The 14,857-nt window shown below is 40.0% G+C and overlaps 1 protein-coding gene and 1 non-coding gene across 5 annotated transcripts in view; both read left to right on the top strand.

Moving 5' to 3' along the window:
- MRE11 (MRE11 homolog, double strand break repair nuclease) overlaps nucleotides 1–14,857 on the top strand; it is a 62,153-nt gene that overhangs the window by 18,223 nt on the left and 29,073 nt on the right. For all 4 annotated transcript variants that reach the window (XR_014815015.1, XR_014815016.1, XM_003129788.6 and 1 more), the window contains exons 8-13: nucleotides 59–244; nucleotides 711–882; nucleotides 2,249–2,329; nucleotides 7,693–7,819; nucleotides 9,403–9,503; nucleotides 10,692–10,865. Coding sequence is in view for 2 of the 4 variants with exons in the window: in XM_003129788.6 (XP_003129836.3) it covers nucleotides 59–244; nucleotides 711–882; nucleotides 2,249–2,329; nucleotides 7,693–7,819; nucleotides 9,403–9,503; nucleotides 10,692–10,865 (841 nt within the window). In the remaining 2 variants the exon portion in view is untranslated. The remainder of the gene's footprint in view (nucleotides 1–58; nucleotides 245–710; nucleotides 883–2,248; nucleotides 2,330–7,692; nucleotides 7,820–9,402; nucleotides 9,504–10,691; nucleotides 10,866–14,857) is intronic.
- LOC146399807 (U6 spliceosomal RNA) lies at nucleotides 13,301–13,407 on the top strand. The gene has a single exon (XR_014816960.1). It is a non-coding gene; the product is annotated as a U6 spliceosomal RNA (small nuclear RNA).

Here is a 14,857-nt window from a genome sequence, read left to right as displayed (position 1 = left end):
GCACTTTTTTGCTATCTCTGGACATTTATAATATTTATTTTTAAAAATCTTGGTACAGGAGCAGACACGGAAGGACTAACTTCATTCCAGAACAGTTTTTAGATGACTTCCTTGACCTTGTTATCTGGGGCCATGAACATGAGTGTAAAATAGCCCCAACCAAAAATGAACAACAACTCTTTTACGTATCACAACCTGGAAGTTCAGTGGTTACTTCTCTTTCCCCAGGAGAAGCGGTAAAGAAGTGAGTAATTATTATGTTTTCAAATCCATTTTCAGAAATATGTGCTTTAACCATCTAATCCTCTCGTAGACTTTAGGTACTGATGCTGATGTTATTTATGTAATAGGTTGACTTACAAAGATTGATCGTTCAATATAGTCTTAGTATTTTCCCAGATTTCAAGCTAATTTCCACAGGAGAATATCCCAGTGTTATTAATGATTTTGCTGCTCATTAGGCCAATTCAAGGATAAAATCTTTATGAATTAAATTTTAAGTTAGAGTGCTATAGGAAAAATGATGGATGGGTGGGGAAGAAGAATGTTTAGGTTTTTTTTGTGATAGAACATTAAATTACTAAAAATGGTTTTTAAGGGTATGATTTTTATAAGTATGTTGTAGAAATTTAGAAGTGTGATTGTTTTGATATACACATTTTCCTGAGGAGGTTTATAGTGTGACTAGGCTTTCACTTCCCCCATTTCAGACATGTGGGCTTGCTGCGTATTAAAGGAAGGAAGATGAATATGCAGAAAATTCCTCTTCACACGGTGCGGCAGTTTTTTATGGAGGATGTTGTCCTGGCTGATCATCCAGACATTTTTAACCCAGATAATCCTAAAGTAACCCAAGTCATACAAAGCTTCTGCTTGGAGAAGGTAATTCTTGCAGATAAAGGTCAATGGGATTACTTGAGAGGTTATTTTCCCTGAATTAAATACTTGGGTAGAATTAGAGGGAAGTCACTGTATTTGTTACATTGTCTGGAAGCCCATAAGGAACCACTGTGGTTCAGTAAATGAGTTTCGTTTTGTATCAAAGATCTTTTTTTTTTTTTAAAGTCTTTGAGATGGAGGCATGTTATCTACAGAAGATCCTCTGTTTAATTAAGCCACTCTCTTAGATCCTGTCCTCCTTCTCAAAAACCTTTATATAATCTTTTCTCCCGTTTTATGCTGATGTGATAATTTGTTCCTTGTATTAATGAAAGCCGGCTTTGATTGGGGAATGGCAGGATATTTAGAGAGGCTAACACATTCTCTCTCTTAATAATCTCCATCAGGCAGCCCTTTCGCCCTGAAAGCTACCCCCAGATAAAAATCTTAAAATGTGTCTGCTATGCACCTTGTCACTTCCAAGGTACTGCAGAGTCCCATCGCTCTCCCCATGCAGCTTGCCATCCCTGAACCTCTGCAGAAGTGCTAGGGCTCCTGTGAGGTTGGGTGAATGTGATTAATGCCGTGTGACTTGACAGCCCAATAACCTTCATTGCTGACACGCATTTCAAATCCTGTAGTCACTTCTGCTTTGCATTTTATTCTTACAAAAATAATGGTAATGATAATAATAATCATTGCTATTCATTGACTTCTTATATATTCTGGGTGCTGTTGGCAGCATTTTGCATTTAATCCACTCAGCAGTGCTAGAGGTAGGTAGAGGTTACCATCCACATTTTAGAGAGAGAGGAGCTGAACCTTAGATAATGTAACTCACCCGGGGTCACAGCTTCACCAGCAACATGTCACTCACGTAACTGAAAACCTCAAGAGTTTGCCGGTTTCAAGATCCAGAAGCTCATTGCTGTTTCTCTCTCTCTGTTTCTGGGTCTAGTCCTGCGCCACCCTCTCTGGTGGTTTTTTCTTAAGCTTCACTCTAAGGAAGGCATTTTCATGTGGTGGCCCACAGACTTAAATTGTCCTTATAGATGGAAGAATCATTCTCCCCAGTAGTTCCGAAGAGACCCCTAGCATTGAGTTTCCCTGGACTGAGGTCATGGACTTGTCCTTAACCCTAGTCTCTGGAGCCAGAGAGATGAAAAATGAATGGATTGTCCAGGCCTAGGCAGGAAGCCCAGGATCTCTCAACTTTGGCACAATGGACATTTTAGACTGGGTTATGCTTTGCTGTGGGAGCCTGTTCTGTGCACGGTAGGGGCTTTACAAACCTCTGACCCCTGCTTCTGATGCTGGCCAGTAGAACCCCTTCCCCCTAGTTATCATGATATTTTTCCTTTATTTTGAGATTGAAGAAATCCTTGAAAATGCAGAACGGGAACGTCTAGGAAATTCTCGACAGCCAGAGAAGCCTCTCATACGACTGCGAGTAAGTCCTGTTTAGATCAGTTCAGCTTTATTGATTTTCAGAGGATAGTACTGTACAGTGTACGTGGTTTTTTTTTTTTGAAAAGTAGGAAAGAGAAAAGTTCCCTTGTTCAGCAGGTTAAGGACCCAGCGTTGTCACTAAGTGGCTCACCTTCAGTCCCTGGCCCAGGAACTTCCACAGGTGGGGCCACACACAAAAAAAAGAACAGTCATAATCATCACTGGTGAAAAAAATGATAAAGCTGTTGGGATTTGATTTAATCATAGTTTCATTCTGATAAGTTAGATTTTTTTTTTCTTTGTCTTTTTCTAGATAGTCTGTTGTGTTTGATAGGCTGGCCGAGCTGTCTGACTTCACTGTTTACTACTCCCTCCCCTGCAGGCCTCCTTGCAGTCCCTCCACTGGATCAGACACACTCTCACCTCCTCCAGCTCTGCTTTGATGTCACCTCAGTGAGCCCCAGCCTAATTAAGATCACAGTGCCCCAGGCCCTCTCTCCAACACTCCTGATTTCACTTACTCTTCTCTCTCTCTCTCTTTCTCTTTGTCTTTTTAGGGCACACCATGGCATATGGAAATTCCCAGGCTAGGGGTTGAATCAGAGCCACAGCTGCTGGCCTACGCCACAGCCACAGCAACTCGGGATCCAAGCTGCGTCTGCGACCTACACCACATTTCGTGGCAATGCGGGATCCTTAACCCACTGAGCAGGGCCAGGGATCGAACTTGAGTCCTTATGGATACTAGTCGGGTTCCTTACCACTGAGCCACGACAGGAACTCCCCCTTCTCTTTTTCTTTTCTTTTTTCTTTTTTTCCTCACAACCCATCCTCCTAAACAGCTATATACAATTTATTTATTTTGATTATTGTTTGTCCTTAGCTACAAAACTTTCAGCTCTACAGAAGCATGGGGCTTTGTGAATCCTGCTAACTAATATAGCCAAAGATCTCAGAATAGTTCCTGACATAGCAAATGCTTAAAACCTATTAGAATTAAAAAATTCCAAGAAATTTTTAGGTGTTTACTGTGCCTCTAAACCTGCTTAACTTTTCCACCATGATATATACAAACAGATAACAGCAGCTTTTTTTTTTTTTTTTTTGGTCCCTGTGCCTTGCTCTTAGCTCCTACCCTTTCTAATTTTCTTCCGAACTCTTTAGAATGCATAGCCTATGTACTGCTCATCGAACATTCTCTTCCTCAATTCACCATAATCGTGGCTCTCTGACCCACCATCTCAGGTGGAAAAATGACCTTCAATTGTCAAATCCAATAGATTTGTTTCATCGTGTTGCATCACTCTTAGGCATTCTCTTCTACAAGTTACATTTGTCCCCTCCCATCTCATTGTCTTCTTTTTAGTCAGGGCATATGGCTTTAATAACCACCCGTAGAATGACAACTTCCAAATTTTTACCTCCAGCTTAAATCTCCTTGCTGAGGTCCAAGAGTCCTTCTAAAGCCTGGAGCACAAGGGGTGCGGGCCTCCAACCAGCAGCATTGGTATCACCTGGGAGATTCTTAAAAATGCAGAATCTTAGACCCCACATCAAACCCACTGAATTGCATTTCAACAAGATTCTCAAGAGAGTTATATGCTCGTTACAGTCAGAGAGGCCCTGGGATATGGAGTGTGAGACAGTGAGTACAGTCTAAGGCCGCACTGCCTGGGATTCAGTCTGGCTTTGCCATTAGCTATATGACCTTGAGCCACTGGATCTCTTGTCCCTTGGTTTGTCCTTCATAGATTTACAAGAGCTAAATGAATTAGGTAACCTGCCCCCACCCCCCCACCCCCAGTCCCCTTGTTGTTGCTGTAGCTGCACCCTGATTATCTCTTACCTGGCCTATAGCTGCAGCTGCCTCCCTGACTCGCCTTCAGTTTCCTTCTTCCCCCACTTTTAGCCTCGCCACGTTAATGCCACAATCATCTTTGTAAGAGCCAATCTTGCATGCCTTTACTGCTGAAAATGACATAACAATCTCACCTTGCACAGACAGGAATAAGTCTAAACTCTTGGTGGCGTTCAGTGGCTTTACATGACATGGTTCAAACCCATGTCTTTGCTTCTACCCCATTTTCTGCTAACCCCTCCTAAACACCAGTTATATTAGACTAAACGTTGCTGTTCCCTGGGCCCAGTGGAGTTTATTTCACTCTTTTGTTCACGCTGATCCTGCTCCATGGAATGTACTTCTCTCCTTGAACACCTACTTAAAGCATCTGCTCTTCAAAGGAAGCCGTTCTTGTTTTAAAAAAATTTTTTTTTAATTAAAGTGTAGTTGATTTACAGTGTTGTGTCAATTTCTGCTGTACAGCAAAGCAAAGCAGTCATACATACATTCATATATATACACACACACACACACACACACACACATATATATGCACATCCTTTTTCTCACACTATCTTCCATCATGTTCTATCCCAGGAGATTGGACATAGTTCCCTGCACTGTACAGTAGGACCTCATTACTTATCCATTCTAAGCATAATAGTTTATATCTACTAACCCCAAACTCTCAGGCCCTCCCACTCCCTCCCCCTTCCCCTTGGCAACCACAGATCTGTTCTCTCTGTCTGTGAGTTTGTTTCTGTTCTGTAGGTAAGTTCATTTGTGCACATTTTAGATTCCAGGTATAAGTGATATCAAATGGTGTTTGTCCTCCTCTTTCTGACTTACTTCACTTAGTATGAGAATCTCTAGATGCATCCATGTTGCTGCAAATGGCATTGTTTTGTTCTTTTTTAATGGCTGAGTAGTATTCCATTGTATGTATATATGTACCACATCTTCTTAATCTATTCATTTGTCCGTGGACATTGAGGTTGTTTCCATGTCTTGGGTATTGTGAGCTATGCTGCAATGAACGTAAGGGTGCATGCATCTTTTCGAGTGATAGTTTTGTCCAGATATATGCCCAGGTGTGGGATTGCTAGATCACATGATAGTTCTGTAATTAGTTTTCTGAGGAACCTCCATACTGTTTTCTGTCGTGGTTGTACCATTTTACATTCCCACCAGCAGGGTACAAGGGTTCCCTTTTCTCCACACCCTCTCCAGCATTTGTTATATGTAGATTTATTAATGATGGCCATTCTGACTGGTGTGAAATGGTACCTCACTGTAGCTTCGATTTGCATTTCTCTAATGATAAGTGATGTTGAACATTTTTTCATGTGCCTGCTGACCATCTGTATGTCTCCTTTGGAGAATTGTCTATTTGGGTAAAAGAAGCCTTTCTTGCCCTCCCCTCAGAGTCGATGCTTCTTCCTTCGTGTCTTCAGTCTATTTTGTACACAGCTCTTTCAGCCCCAGTCACATTTTGTTTGCAGTTACTCATTTACATGGTTTATCATCCCAGTCAGCTTGTGAGTTTCTTTACATCCAAGATGCTGTTTCATCTGTGGTTGCTCCCCTGGCCTGGAGCAGAGCACCCACACATTGTTTGCTTAGTGAATGAGTTTTGTGACTCTTAGGAAGAGAAAGTTATAAGTAAAGCTTGGCTGGAATGCAGTTGTTAAAAATATCTGAAGAGTTTGGAGGAGACCCAATAGCCCGAGCATTTGACATTTTCTGTTTCAGAACACAGCAGCTGTAGAATGTTCTGGGTAATACAAACATGGTTGTTATGGGGCAACCACATAGTTCCCTTTATCAGGGCAGAAGATTCCCTGTTTCTCATCTGTGTCTACCTGATACCATTGGAACCAAATAGACTTCGATAGAAAGTTGACATTCTTTTTCCTAAACACAATAAGTTATTCATTCATTGGTGAAACAAAAGAACAAATATTTTCACGTAAATAATATTCAAAAAGTACATTGTATTGACTAGAGGACCCTCATTGATTCATTAATTCAGTGAATGAATATCTGTTGAGTATCTTTTTTTTTCTGCGAGCAGAGGATACACTGATGGTAAAATAGATGAGGCTTATAGGGGAGATGTAATAAACAGGTAGCAGATGTGCGAACAGAAATCTCACTAGTGCTCAGTGTGCTGAAGCATGTGAGTGGGGTGGAGGTTAGCAGCTGTCTGAATAGGGTGGTGATGTGGTGCAGTGCTCATTCCCAGAGGCTGCTTTGAGAACAGCTTGTTTAGGGAAATGGTCACATCTCTTGAAAGCAATATCGCGTTCTTCTTTGTGAAGGGCTTGGGACCACTCCGTACTCCTTCAGACAGAGGCTGCCTTGAGAGCACTGTTAGCTTGAAATAGGAACAGTTGGGGAGTTCCTGTTGTGGTTCAGCAGGTTATGAACCTGACTAGGATCCATGAGGACGCGGGTTCGATCCCTGGCCTCACTCAGTGGGTTAAGGCTCCAATGTTGCCGTGAGCTGTGGTATAGGTTGCCGGCATGGCTTGGATCTGGTGTTGCTATGGCTGTGTGCAGCTACAGCTCCGATCGGACCCCTAGCCCGGGAACTTTTATATGCCACAGGTGTGACCCTTAAAAAAAAAAAGCAAAAAAAGCAAAAAAAAAAAAAAAAAAAGAAATGGTTGGCCCAGAAGCCGTTGGCCCACTGTATCTATAGGCCTGCACCTGCAGATGTGGAGGGCTGGCTCTGTTATGCGTTTTACGTAAGGAACTTGGACATCCGCAGAAGTTGGTCTCAGGGATTTTGGCACCAATTCCATGCATATACCAAGGGGTGGCAGTACTGTGTTTTGAAGGTAATCATTTCTCAAAGCTCACAGACTTGCTTCTTTTCCTACATGGATTTTCCTAGCATTTGATTTGGTCTAGTGTGAAAGCATAGTAGACAGTTAACAAACGCCTTTAGGGCCAGCATTTTATTTCGGTGGAGAATTTCTTTCTGTTTTAGCTAGTTAGTTAGTTAGTTAGTTAGCTATTTTTTCTTTTTTGGCTGCCGCCAGCCTGTGGAGCTCCTGGGCCAGGGAACAGATCTTAGATGAAGCTGAACCTAAGCCACAGCTGTGGCAACCCTGGATCCTTAACCCACTGTGCCAGGCTGGGGATTGAACCTATGTCCCAGCATTCCCAAGATGCCACCAATGCCATTGTGCTACAGTGGGAACTTCTCCTTCTGTTTTAAAAATTTAAAAGTTGTTTTAGAAATTTCACCTTTTCAGATAATGTTCCTGGTACCTAGACTGTTAGCGTATCATGGGAGGATGGGCTCATTCTGACGCTGGAGGAATTTTTAACCGCATCTTGATTGCATCAAATAAATTTTTGCATAAGCATAAATCTTTGAAACTTTATCTTCTCAGTAGAATAAATGATATATTATCATGATCTTTAAACTTAATTGTGGAACATTTAACATATTAACTTAAATATTACACATACATATAAATACTGAAATTGGTCATCTGTATTCTTATTTCCAGGTGGACTATAGTGGAGGTTTTGAACCTTTCAGTGTTCTTCGCTTTAGCCAAAAATTTGTGGATCGAGTAGCTAATCCAAAAGATATTATCCACTTCTTCAGGCATAAAGAACAAAAGGAAAACATGGGTAAGCTAGTTACTTTTACAAATTAAAAATTGCCTTTAGGAGTTCCCTGGTCACACAGCAAATTAAGTATTTGGTGTTGTCACTGCTGTGGCATGAGTTCAGCCCTGGCCCAGGAACTTCCACATGCCATGCATACAGCCAAAAAAATAAATAAATAAATAAAAATACTTTTGTAGGCTTTACATAAATCAATCTCTAATAAAAGTATAAAATAATTGAAAATGTTTTAGTATGATTCTTTCTAATATCTTAGACAAATAAACTGATAGTTGGAATAATTAGATCTCTTAGGTAGCAGGTATCTACACCTGAGTCTGGCAATAAAGAAATGGGGAGCTTTCTCTGCAGACATAGATTTTTTAAACATGCTGCCAAGTAACTACACACACACTCTAGAGATTGTTTAAAAGTCCTGAGTCAAATGGTCACTGTGTTTGCTATCTGCACATTATTTTCACATTATTTTGAGAAGAAATCATTTATTTCTTCTGTGTGTCATATTTTCTGTTCTTACCTCTGTTGTAGCACTAAACACCTTGTATTGTCATCATTTGTTCTTTTTTTTTTTTTTTTTTTTGTCTTTTTACGGCTGCACCCGTGGCATATGGAGGTTCCCAGGCTAGGGGTCAAATCTGAGCTGCAGCTGTCAGCCTACACCACAGCTTATGGCAACGCCAGATCCTTAACCCACTGAGCTAGGCCAGAGATTGAACCTGCATCCTTAGGGATGCTAGTCAGATTTGTTTCAGCTGAGCCACGACTGGAACTCCCAGTCATCATTTGTTCTTATGGGCAGCATCCTATCATTTTTGTCCTTGTATTTTCCATACCAGATTGCACACCTGCTAGATAGCATTCATTTCCCTGACAAAGGTTATGAGCAGAGCACATACTGGCCCCTATGCTTTTGAATGTCTTACCTAGTAACTCTTTTTATTCTTTATCTGCTGTTTGAGACAACACTTCTGCTTAGGAATGCAGCAAAGTTGCTTTAAGTATACTTCCCATTTGTCACAGAATAAAAAGTATGCCTAAAAGCCAAGTTAATTAAATTAGTACTTTTTACTGTTTCATCAAGGACATTCTCAAGTGAAACTGGCTTTGTTTTGAGCTGTGAGTATAAGGTGATGACTGTTTGTAGAGCTCAGAGCCACTGCCTTGATCCATCTCAAGGCAGGGGTAGTTGAGTCGCGTTTGCTTTTGGATCATCAGTGCAAATGTCAATACAGTGGAAAAGGCACCTCACCTCGTAGTATTGTTGTGAAAGTACTTTTGACCTTGAGCTCCCCGAACTGGTAAGAGGGGCTCTCAGAGGTCTGGGGACCACCCAGAAAGACCAGCTCTGAGAGGCATACTCCTTGGAGATTAGGATAAGAAATACAGACTTTGGGGAAACGCCTCTCAATATTAGCAAAAATGCCATTTTTTTGCCTCAAAATTTACTACCTTGAGCACGCTGACAGTTGATAAAGTTTGGCCCGAGTTCCTTCATTTACAGCAACTTGCAAGGGGTTTGGACCCTTTAACGTTAAAGTAGAAGCTGCTATTTTTTTTTTTTTTTTCATGGACTTCCTTTTTTCTAGGAGAAGAGATCAACCTGGGGAAGTTCATCCCAAAACCTTCAGAAGGAACAACTCTCAGGGTAGAAGACCTTGTCAAGCAATATTTTCAAACTGCAGAGAAGGTAATTTCTTCATTACAGTTCACAATTTGAATAATGGCTGCCCTATAATAACAGATTTTCATTTTGGATTTGATAGTTTAAACAAAAGGAATCCTCAAAATGTTTCCATGAGGTAGGGTGATAATTACATTCCTTTATATTATTACACATCATGCAAAGTAAGTGTTTAATCAACGTTAGTTATTAATATTGTTATTATCTTATCTGTCCTTGTTGATGCTGTTATCCTCTTTAATCTCTAAGTCTGAATTCAGGATTTAATTTTCTTGCATCTGGATGTAATTTCAGAATTACTTTGTTAATATAGCTCCTTGGATGGTGAAGCTTTGCTTACTGTCATGCGTATGTGCCGCTTGGAGACCCTCTGTTTGTATTAGCTTCCTATACTGCTGAAACAAGTTTCCATAAGCTTATTTAGTGCTTTAAAACAATGCAGATTTATTGCTTTAGAGTTTATAGGTCAGAAATCTGACACTAGTCTCCCTGGACTGAAATTGAGCTATTGGCAGGGCTCTAGGGGAGAATCCATTTCCTTATCTTTTCCTGCTTCTGGAGATGCTCAGGTTTCTTGGCTCAAGGTCCCCTTCTTTCTTCAAAGCAAGCAGCGTTGTATCTGTCTGGCTGTCTTTCCCCAGGTGTTTCTCTCTGACTCCCTTCTTCTCTCTCCCCTCTTCTATTTTCTAGGATGCTTGTGATTACACGGGACCTACCTGGATTATAGTCCCTGACAATCTCCCAATTTTCTAGCCAGCTGATGAGCAAGGTTAATTCCATCTATCGCCTTAATTCTCCTTGGCCGTGTAACACAGTCAGGTCCCAGAGATGAGGATGGGGACATCTTTAGGGGGCCCTAATTCTGCCTCCCACCGTTATTCTGAGTTAGTCTTTTAGTCCTTCACTGCCATTTCCAAACACACGCCCAGCCACTGAGGCCTCTGCATTTTCAGTCTTGTAACTCTACTCCTATTTCTAGTTTTTACTTTGCTTTCCTAGCCCTGAATATTTGTCAGCAGGCTTACTTAACTGTCCACTGTTTTGTTTTGCTTCGCTTTGTTTTCCCTCCAATAACCAGGTGAAGTTTTTGTCTTTTTCCCTGGCAACATTATCTGTAACTTTCCTTGCTCGTACAGAATTCCTTGGTAAAGAATACTGTTTCTTGCATGCAGTTGATGTATGTGTCTCTTACAGAATGTGCAGCTCTCGCTTCTAACAGAAAGGGGAATGGGTAAAGCAGTACAAGAATTTGTAGACAAGGAAGAAAAAGATGCCATACAGGAATTAGTGAAATATCAGTTGGAAAAAACACAGCGATTTCTTAAGGAACGTCATATTGATGCCCTGGAAGATAAAATCGATGAAGAGGTGAGTGACTAACTTGGGGTGGAAAATCTAATAGTTACACAGTCTCTCTTTAAGAGTAGCTCTGAGGCTTGTTTGTTTTTTTTTCATAAATCGCTAATTAACTACTCTGATTTGTTTAGTTTCTCCATTTATAAAATTGAGATTGTAAAATGAGTATTCAATTATAAAATGTCTAATCTTCTATAATAGAGGATTAAATATGGTTGATACCCAATAAACGTTAGTTGGGTTTTTTTTTTGTTTTTTTGTTTTTTTTTTGCTTTTTAGGGCTGCACCCGTGGCATATGCACCCAGGCTAGCGGTCTAATCAGAACTACAGCTGCCAGCCTACACCAGAGCCATAGGAATGCCAGATCTGAGCCGCATCTGCGACCTACACCTCGACAACACTGGATCCTTAACCCACCGATCGAGGCCAGGGATCGAACCTGCAACCTCATGGTTCCTAGTCAGATTTGTTTCCGCTGTGCCACAACAGGAAGTCCAGTAAACATTAGTTTTGATGGACTGGGAGTTTGGAATTAGTAGATGCAAACTATTGCATTTGGAGTGGATAAGCAATGAGATCCTTCTGTATAGCACAGGGAACTATATGTAGTCACTTTAGTCACTTGTGGAGAAACATGATAGAGGATAGGAGTTCCCTTCGTGGTGCAGGGGAAAGGAATCCGACTAGGAACCATGAGGTTGCTGGTTCGATCCCTGGCCTCACTCAGTGGGTTAAAGATCCAGCATTGCCGTGAGCTGTGGTGTAGGTTGCAGACGGGCAGTGGCTACAGCTCCGATTAGACCCCTAGCCTAGGAACCCCCAGCTACAGCTCCTATTAGACCCCTAGCCTGGGAACCTCCACATGCCACAGGTGAGGTCCTGACAAAAGACAAAAGCAAAAAAACACAATAGAGGGTAATGTGAGAAAAAGAATGTGTGTATGTATGTGTGTGTGTGTGTGTGTGTGTATCAGTTTGCTGTACCACAGAAATTAACAGAACATTGTAAATCAACTATAATAAAAAAATAAATATCTTAAAAAAATGATAGTTTTGTTCCCCATAGATAGTGTCTTCTCTTGAAGATCATCATGAATATGCTTAAAATGAACCTTGTAGGGGGAAATTTCTGCTTATTTCAATTTTTTAGTTTTGTTTGAGATTTTGAATTTCAACTAGAAAATGCAATTTCTTTAAGCGTAAGAAAAGAAAAGCTCTTTAGATTTGACTACACCAAATTTTTAAATATTTGCATGTCAAATTGTCAGAAAACAAAATTATAAGGTATTGCTGTGAAGAAAATATTCATATATGGGCAGAATAAAAGGTTAATAGTCTTAATATAAAGGGTTCTTATGAATCCTAAGAATTCTAAACATTTCAATAGAATAATGAACTGAGGACCTTAATAGGTGGTTCACAAAAGAAATATAAATAGCTAATAAGCCTAGGAAAGTGGTATTTAACTTAGGATAATGAGAGAAACTAGAATTAAATGTATTTTTTATTTGTCAATGTGGTAACAATTTGAGAAAGATATTTAGCACCCTGCTAGCAGGGATATTGAATTTGAAGAGCAGCTCTGAAAGCGTTTTGGCACTGTACCTCAAGAGGCTGAATTTTCTCTTTAAGTCAGCCCTGGGGAATTTTCCTAAGACAGTAATGAAACATTTGTATGTGGAGTAATTTGTCTCAGTGTTAGCTGCAGTGGGGAAAAGTTGGAAGTGTTTTGGAAGATAAATATTGGCCCATGCACACTCTAGAATACTATGCAGCTCTTAAAATGTACTCTTTTGAGGACCATGGAAAAGTAGTTTCAGTGTTGAGTGGGAAGAGAATTCCAAAGATGTAAAACTATACGCAATGTGACCTCTATTAGTTTTATTTTATGTGTGTGTGTGTCTGTGCAAAGAATGAGAAAATATTCCCTACATTATCAGTGCTTATGTTCAGGTAGTGAGATTATAGGGATCATTTCCTAATTTTCTAAATTCCCCCTGAGCTGGAGAATAAAGCAATATTTTTTATTCTTTTTACGGCCACACTTGTGGCATATGGCATATGGAAGTTCCCAGGCTAGGGGTCAATTGTAACTGCAGCTGAAGCCCATGCGGCAGCCACAGCAGCACCAGATTTCAGCCGCATCTGCAGCCTATGCCGCACCTTGTGGCAACATTGGATCCTTAACTCACTGAGTGAGGCCAGGGATCAAACCCGCATCCTCATAGAGACTCTGTCAGGTTAACCTGCTGAGCCACAATGGGAACTCTGTAAACAACATTATTTTTAAAACTCATTCCCCTTGGCTTTTATTTTTTGTGATTTTAGTTATTTAACATGGTCCTTTCAAAGTCTTATGGTGTCAACTAATGTACAACCAGTAATATTCAATACTAAGTACTTTCACAGGGAAGGCAGGCAAATCCATACTCTAAAACCACTCACTTGTGCTCACTTCGGCGGCACATGTACTAAAATTGAAACTATACAGAGAAGATTAGCATGGCCCCTGCACAAGGATGACACACAAATTCGTGAAGCGTTCCATATTTTTAAGTCATTGTTACAAAAAAATAAAACCAGTCACTCTGTGACTCTGAATATTTTAGGTTCATAAATTTTTAGTGGGTGGATCTCTCAGATAAGTGCCATAAATAAAACATGACCATCTCCCCTGAATGTCAAAATGCGAAACTGTAAAGCTCCTGGGAGATAACATAGGAGAAAACCTAGATGACCTTGTGTATGGTGATGGCTTTTGAGGTATGACATCAAAAGCACAGTTCATGGAAAACAGGACAACTCTAACGCGGAAAGATGCATGTACCCCAGTGTTCATAACACTGTTCACAGTAGCCAAGACATGGAAACAATCTAAATGTCCATCAACAGATGAATGGATAAAGGTGTGGTGTATATATATATATATATATGTATATGTATATATATATGTATATCCAATGGAATATTACTCAGCCATAAAAAGAATGGAATCATGCCTTTTGCAACAACATGGATAGACCTAAAGATTATCCTTCTAAGTGAATTGTCGCACTTAGAGATTATTATACTAAGTGAAGTGAGAGGAAGACATCACTTACATGCAAAATCTTAAAAACAATACAAATGAAGATGTTTACAAAGTAGAAGTAGGCTCACAGACATAGAAAGCAAACTTACAGCTACCAAAGGGGAAAGGGGGGAAGAGGAATAAATTAGGAATTTGGGATTTAACATAAACACACTACTATGTATAAAATAGATTAAACAACAAAGACCAACTATGGCACAGGGAACTATATTCAATATCTTGTAATACCTGAATCTGAAAAAGAACATATATATATATGTATGTATGTGTGTATGTATGCATGTATACCTTCAGTTTTTAAAAATTCATGAGAAGTTCCCACTGTGGCACAGTGGGTTAAGAATCCGACTGCAGTAGGTTGCTGTGGAGACACGGGTTCAATCCCTGGCCTGGCACAGTGCGTTAAAGGATCAAGCATTGCATCAGTTGTGACATAGGTTATAGCTGTGGCTCAGATTCAGTCCCTGGCCCAGGAACTTCCATATGCTATGGGTGTGGCCATAAAATAAATTGATGAAATAAATAATTGATAAGCTGGTAATTAAATAATTTTTAATTAATTAAAATTTTGTGTAGCATAAAGAGAACGAGAAGATAAGTCACAGACTGGGGATGTGTGCATATATGTATAACTTTGTTGTACAGCAGAGATTATCACAACATTGTAAATGAACTATACTTCAATAAAACTTGAAAAAAAGATGCATCTGATGGGCTGTTATCCAAAATAATACAAAGCACTTTTAAAACTAAGCAGTATAAAAAATTAAAAATCCAATTTAAAAATGGGCAAAGACCTTAACAGACACCTCACCAAGGAAGATAAGCAGTTAGCAAATAAGTGTATTAAAAGATGCTCCTTACCACATGTCATTAGGGAAATGCAAATTAAAACAATGAAATATGCCACCAC

The sequence above is a fragment of the Sus scrofa genome, chromosome 9, assembly GCF_054392235.1.
Source record: "Sus scrofa isolate SSC_HxYL_T2T_F1_AM1 chromosome 9, Sscrofa_HxYL_maternal_Yorkshire_Landrace_v2.0, whole genome shotgun sequence".
Classification (NCBI taxonomy): Eukaryota; Metazoa; Chordata; class Mammalia; order Artiodactyla; family Suidae; genus Sus; species Sus scrofa.
Note: the sequence above shows the minus strand (reverse complement) of the source record. Positions and strands in the feature narration are given on the sequence as shown.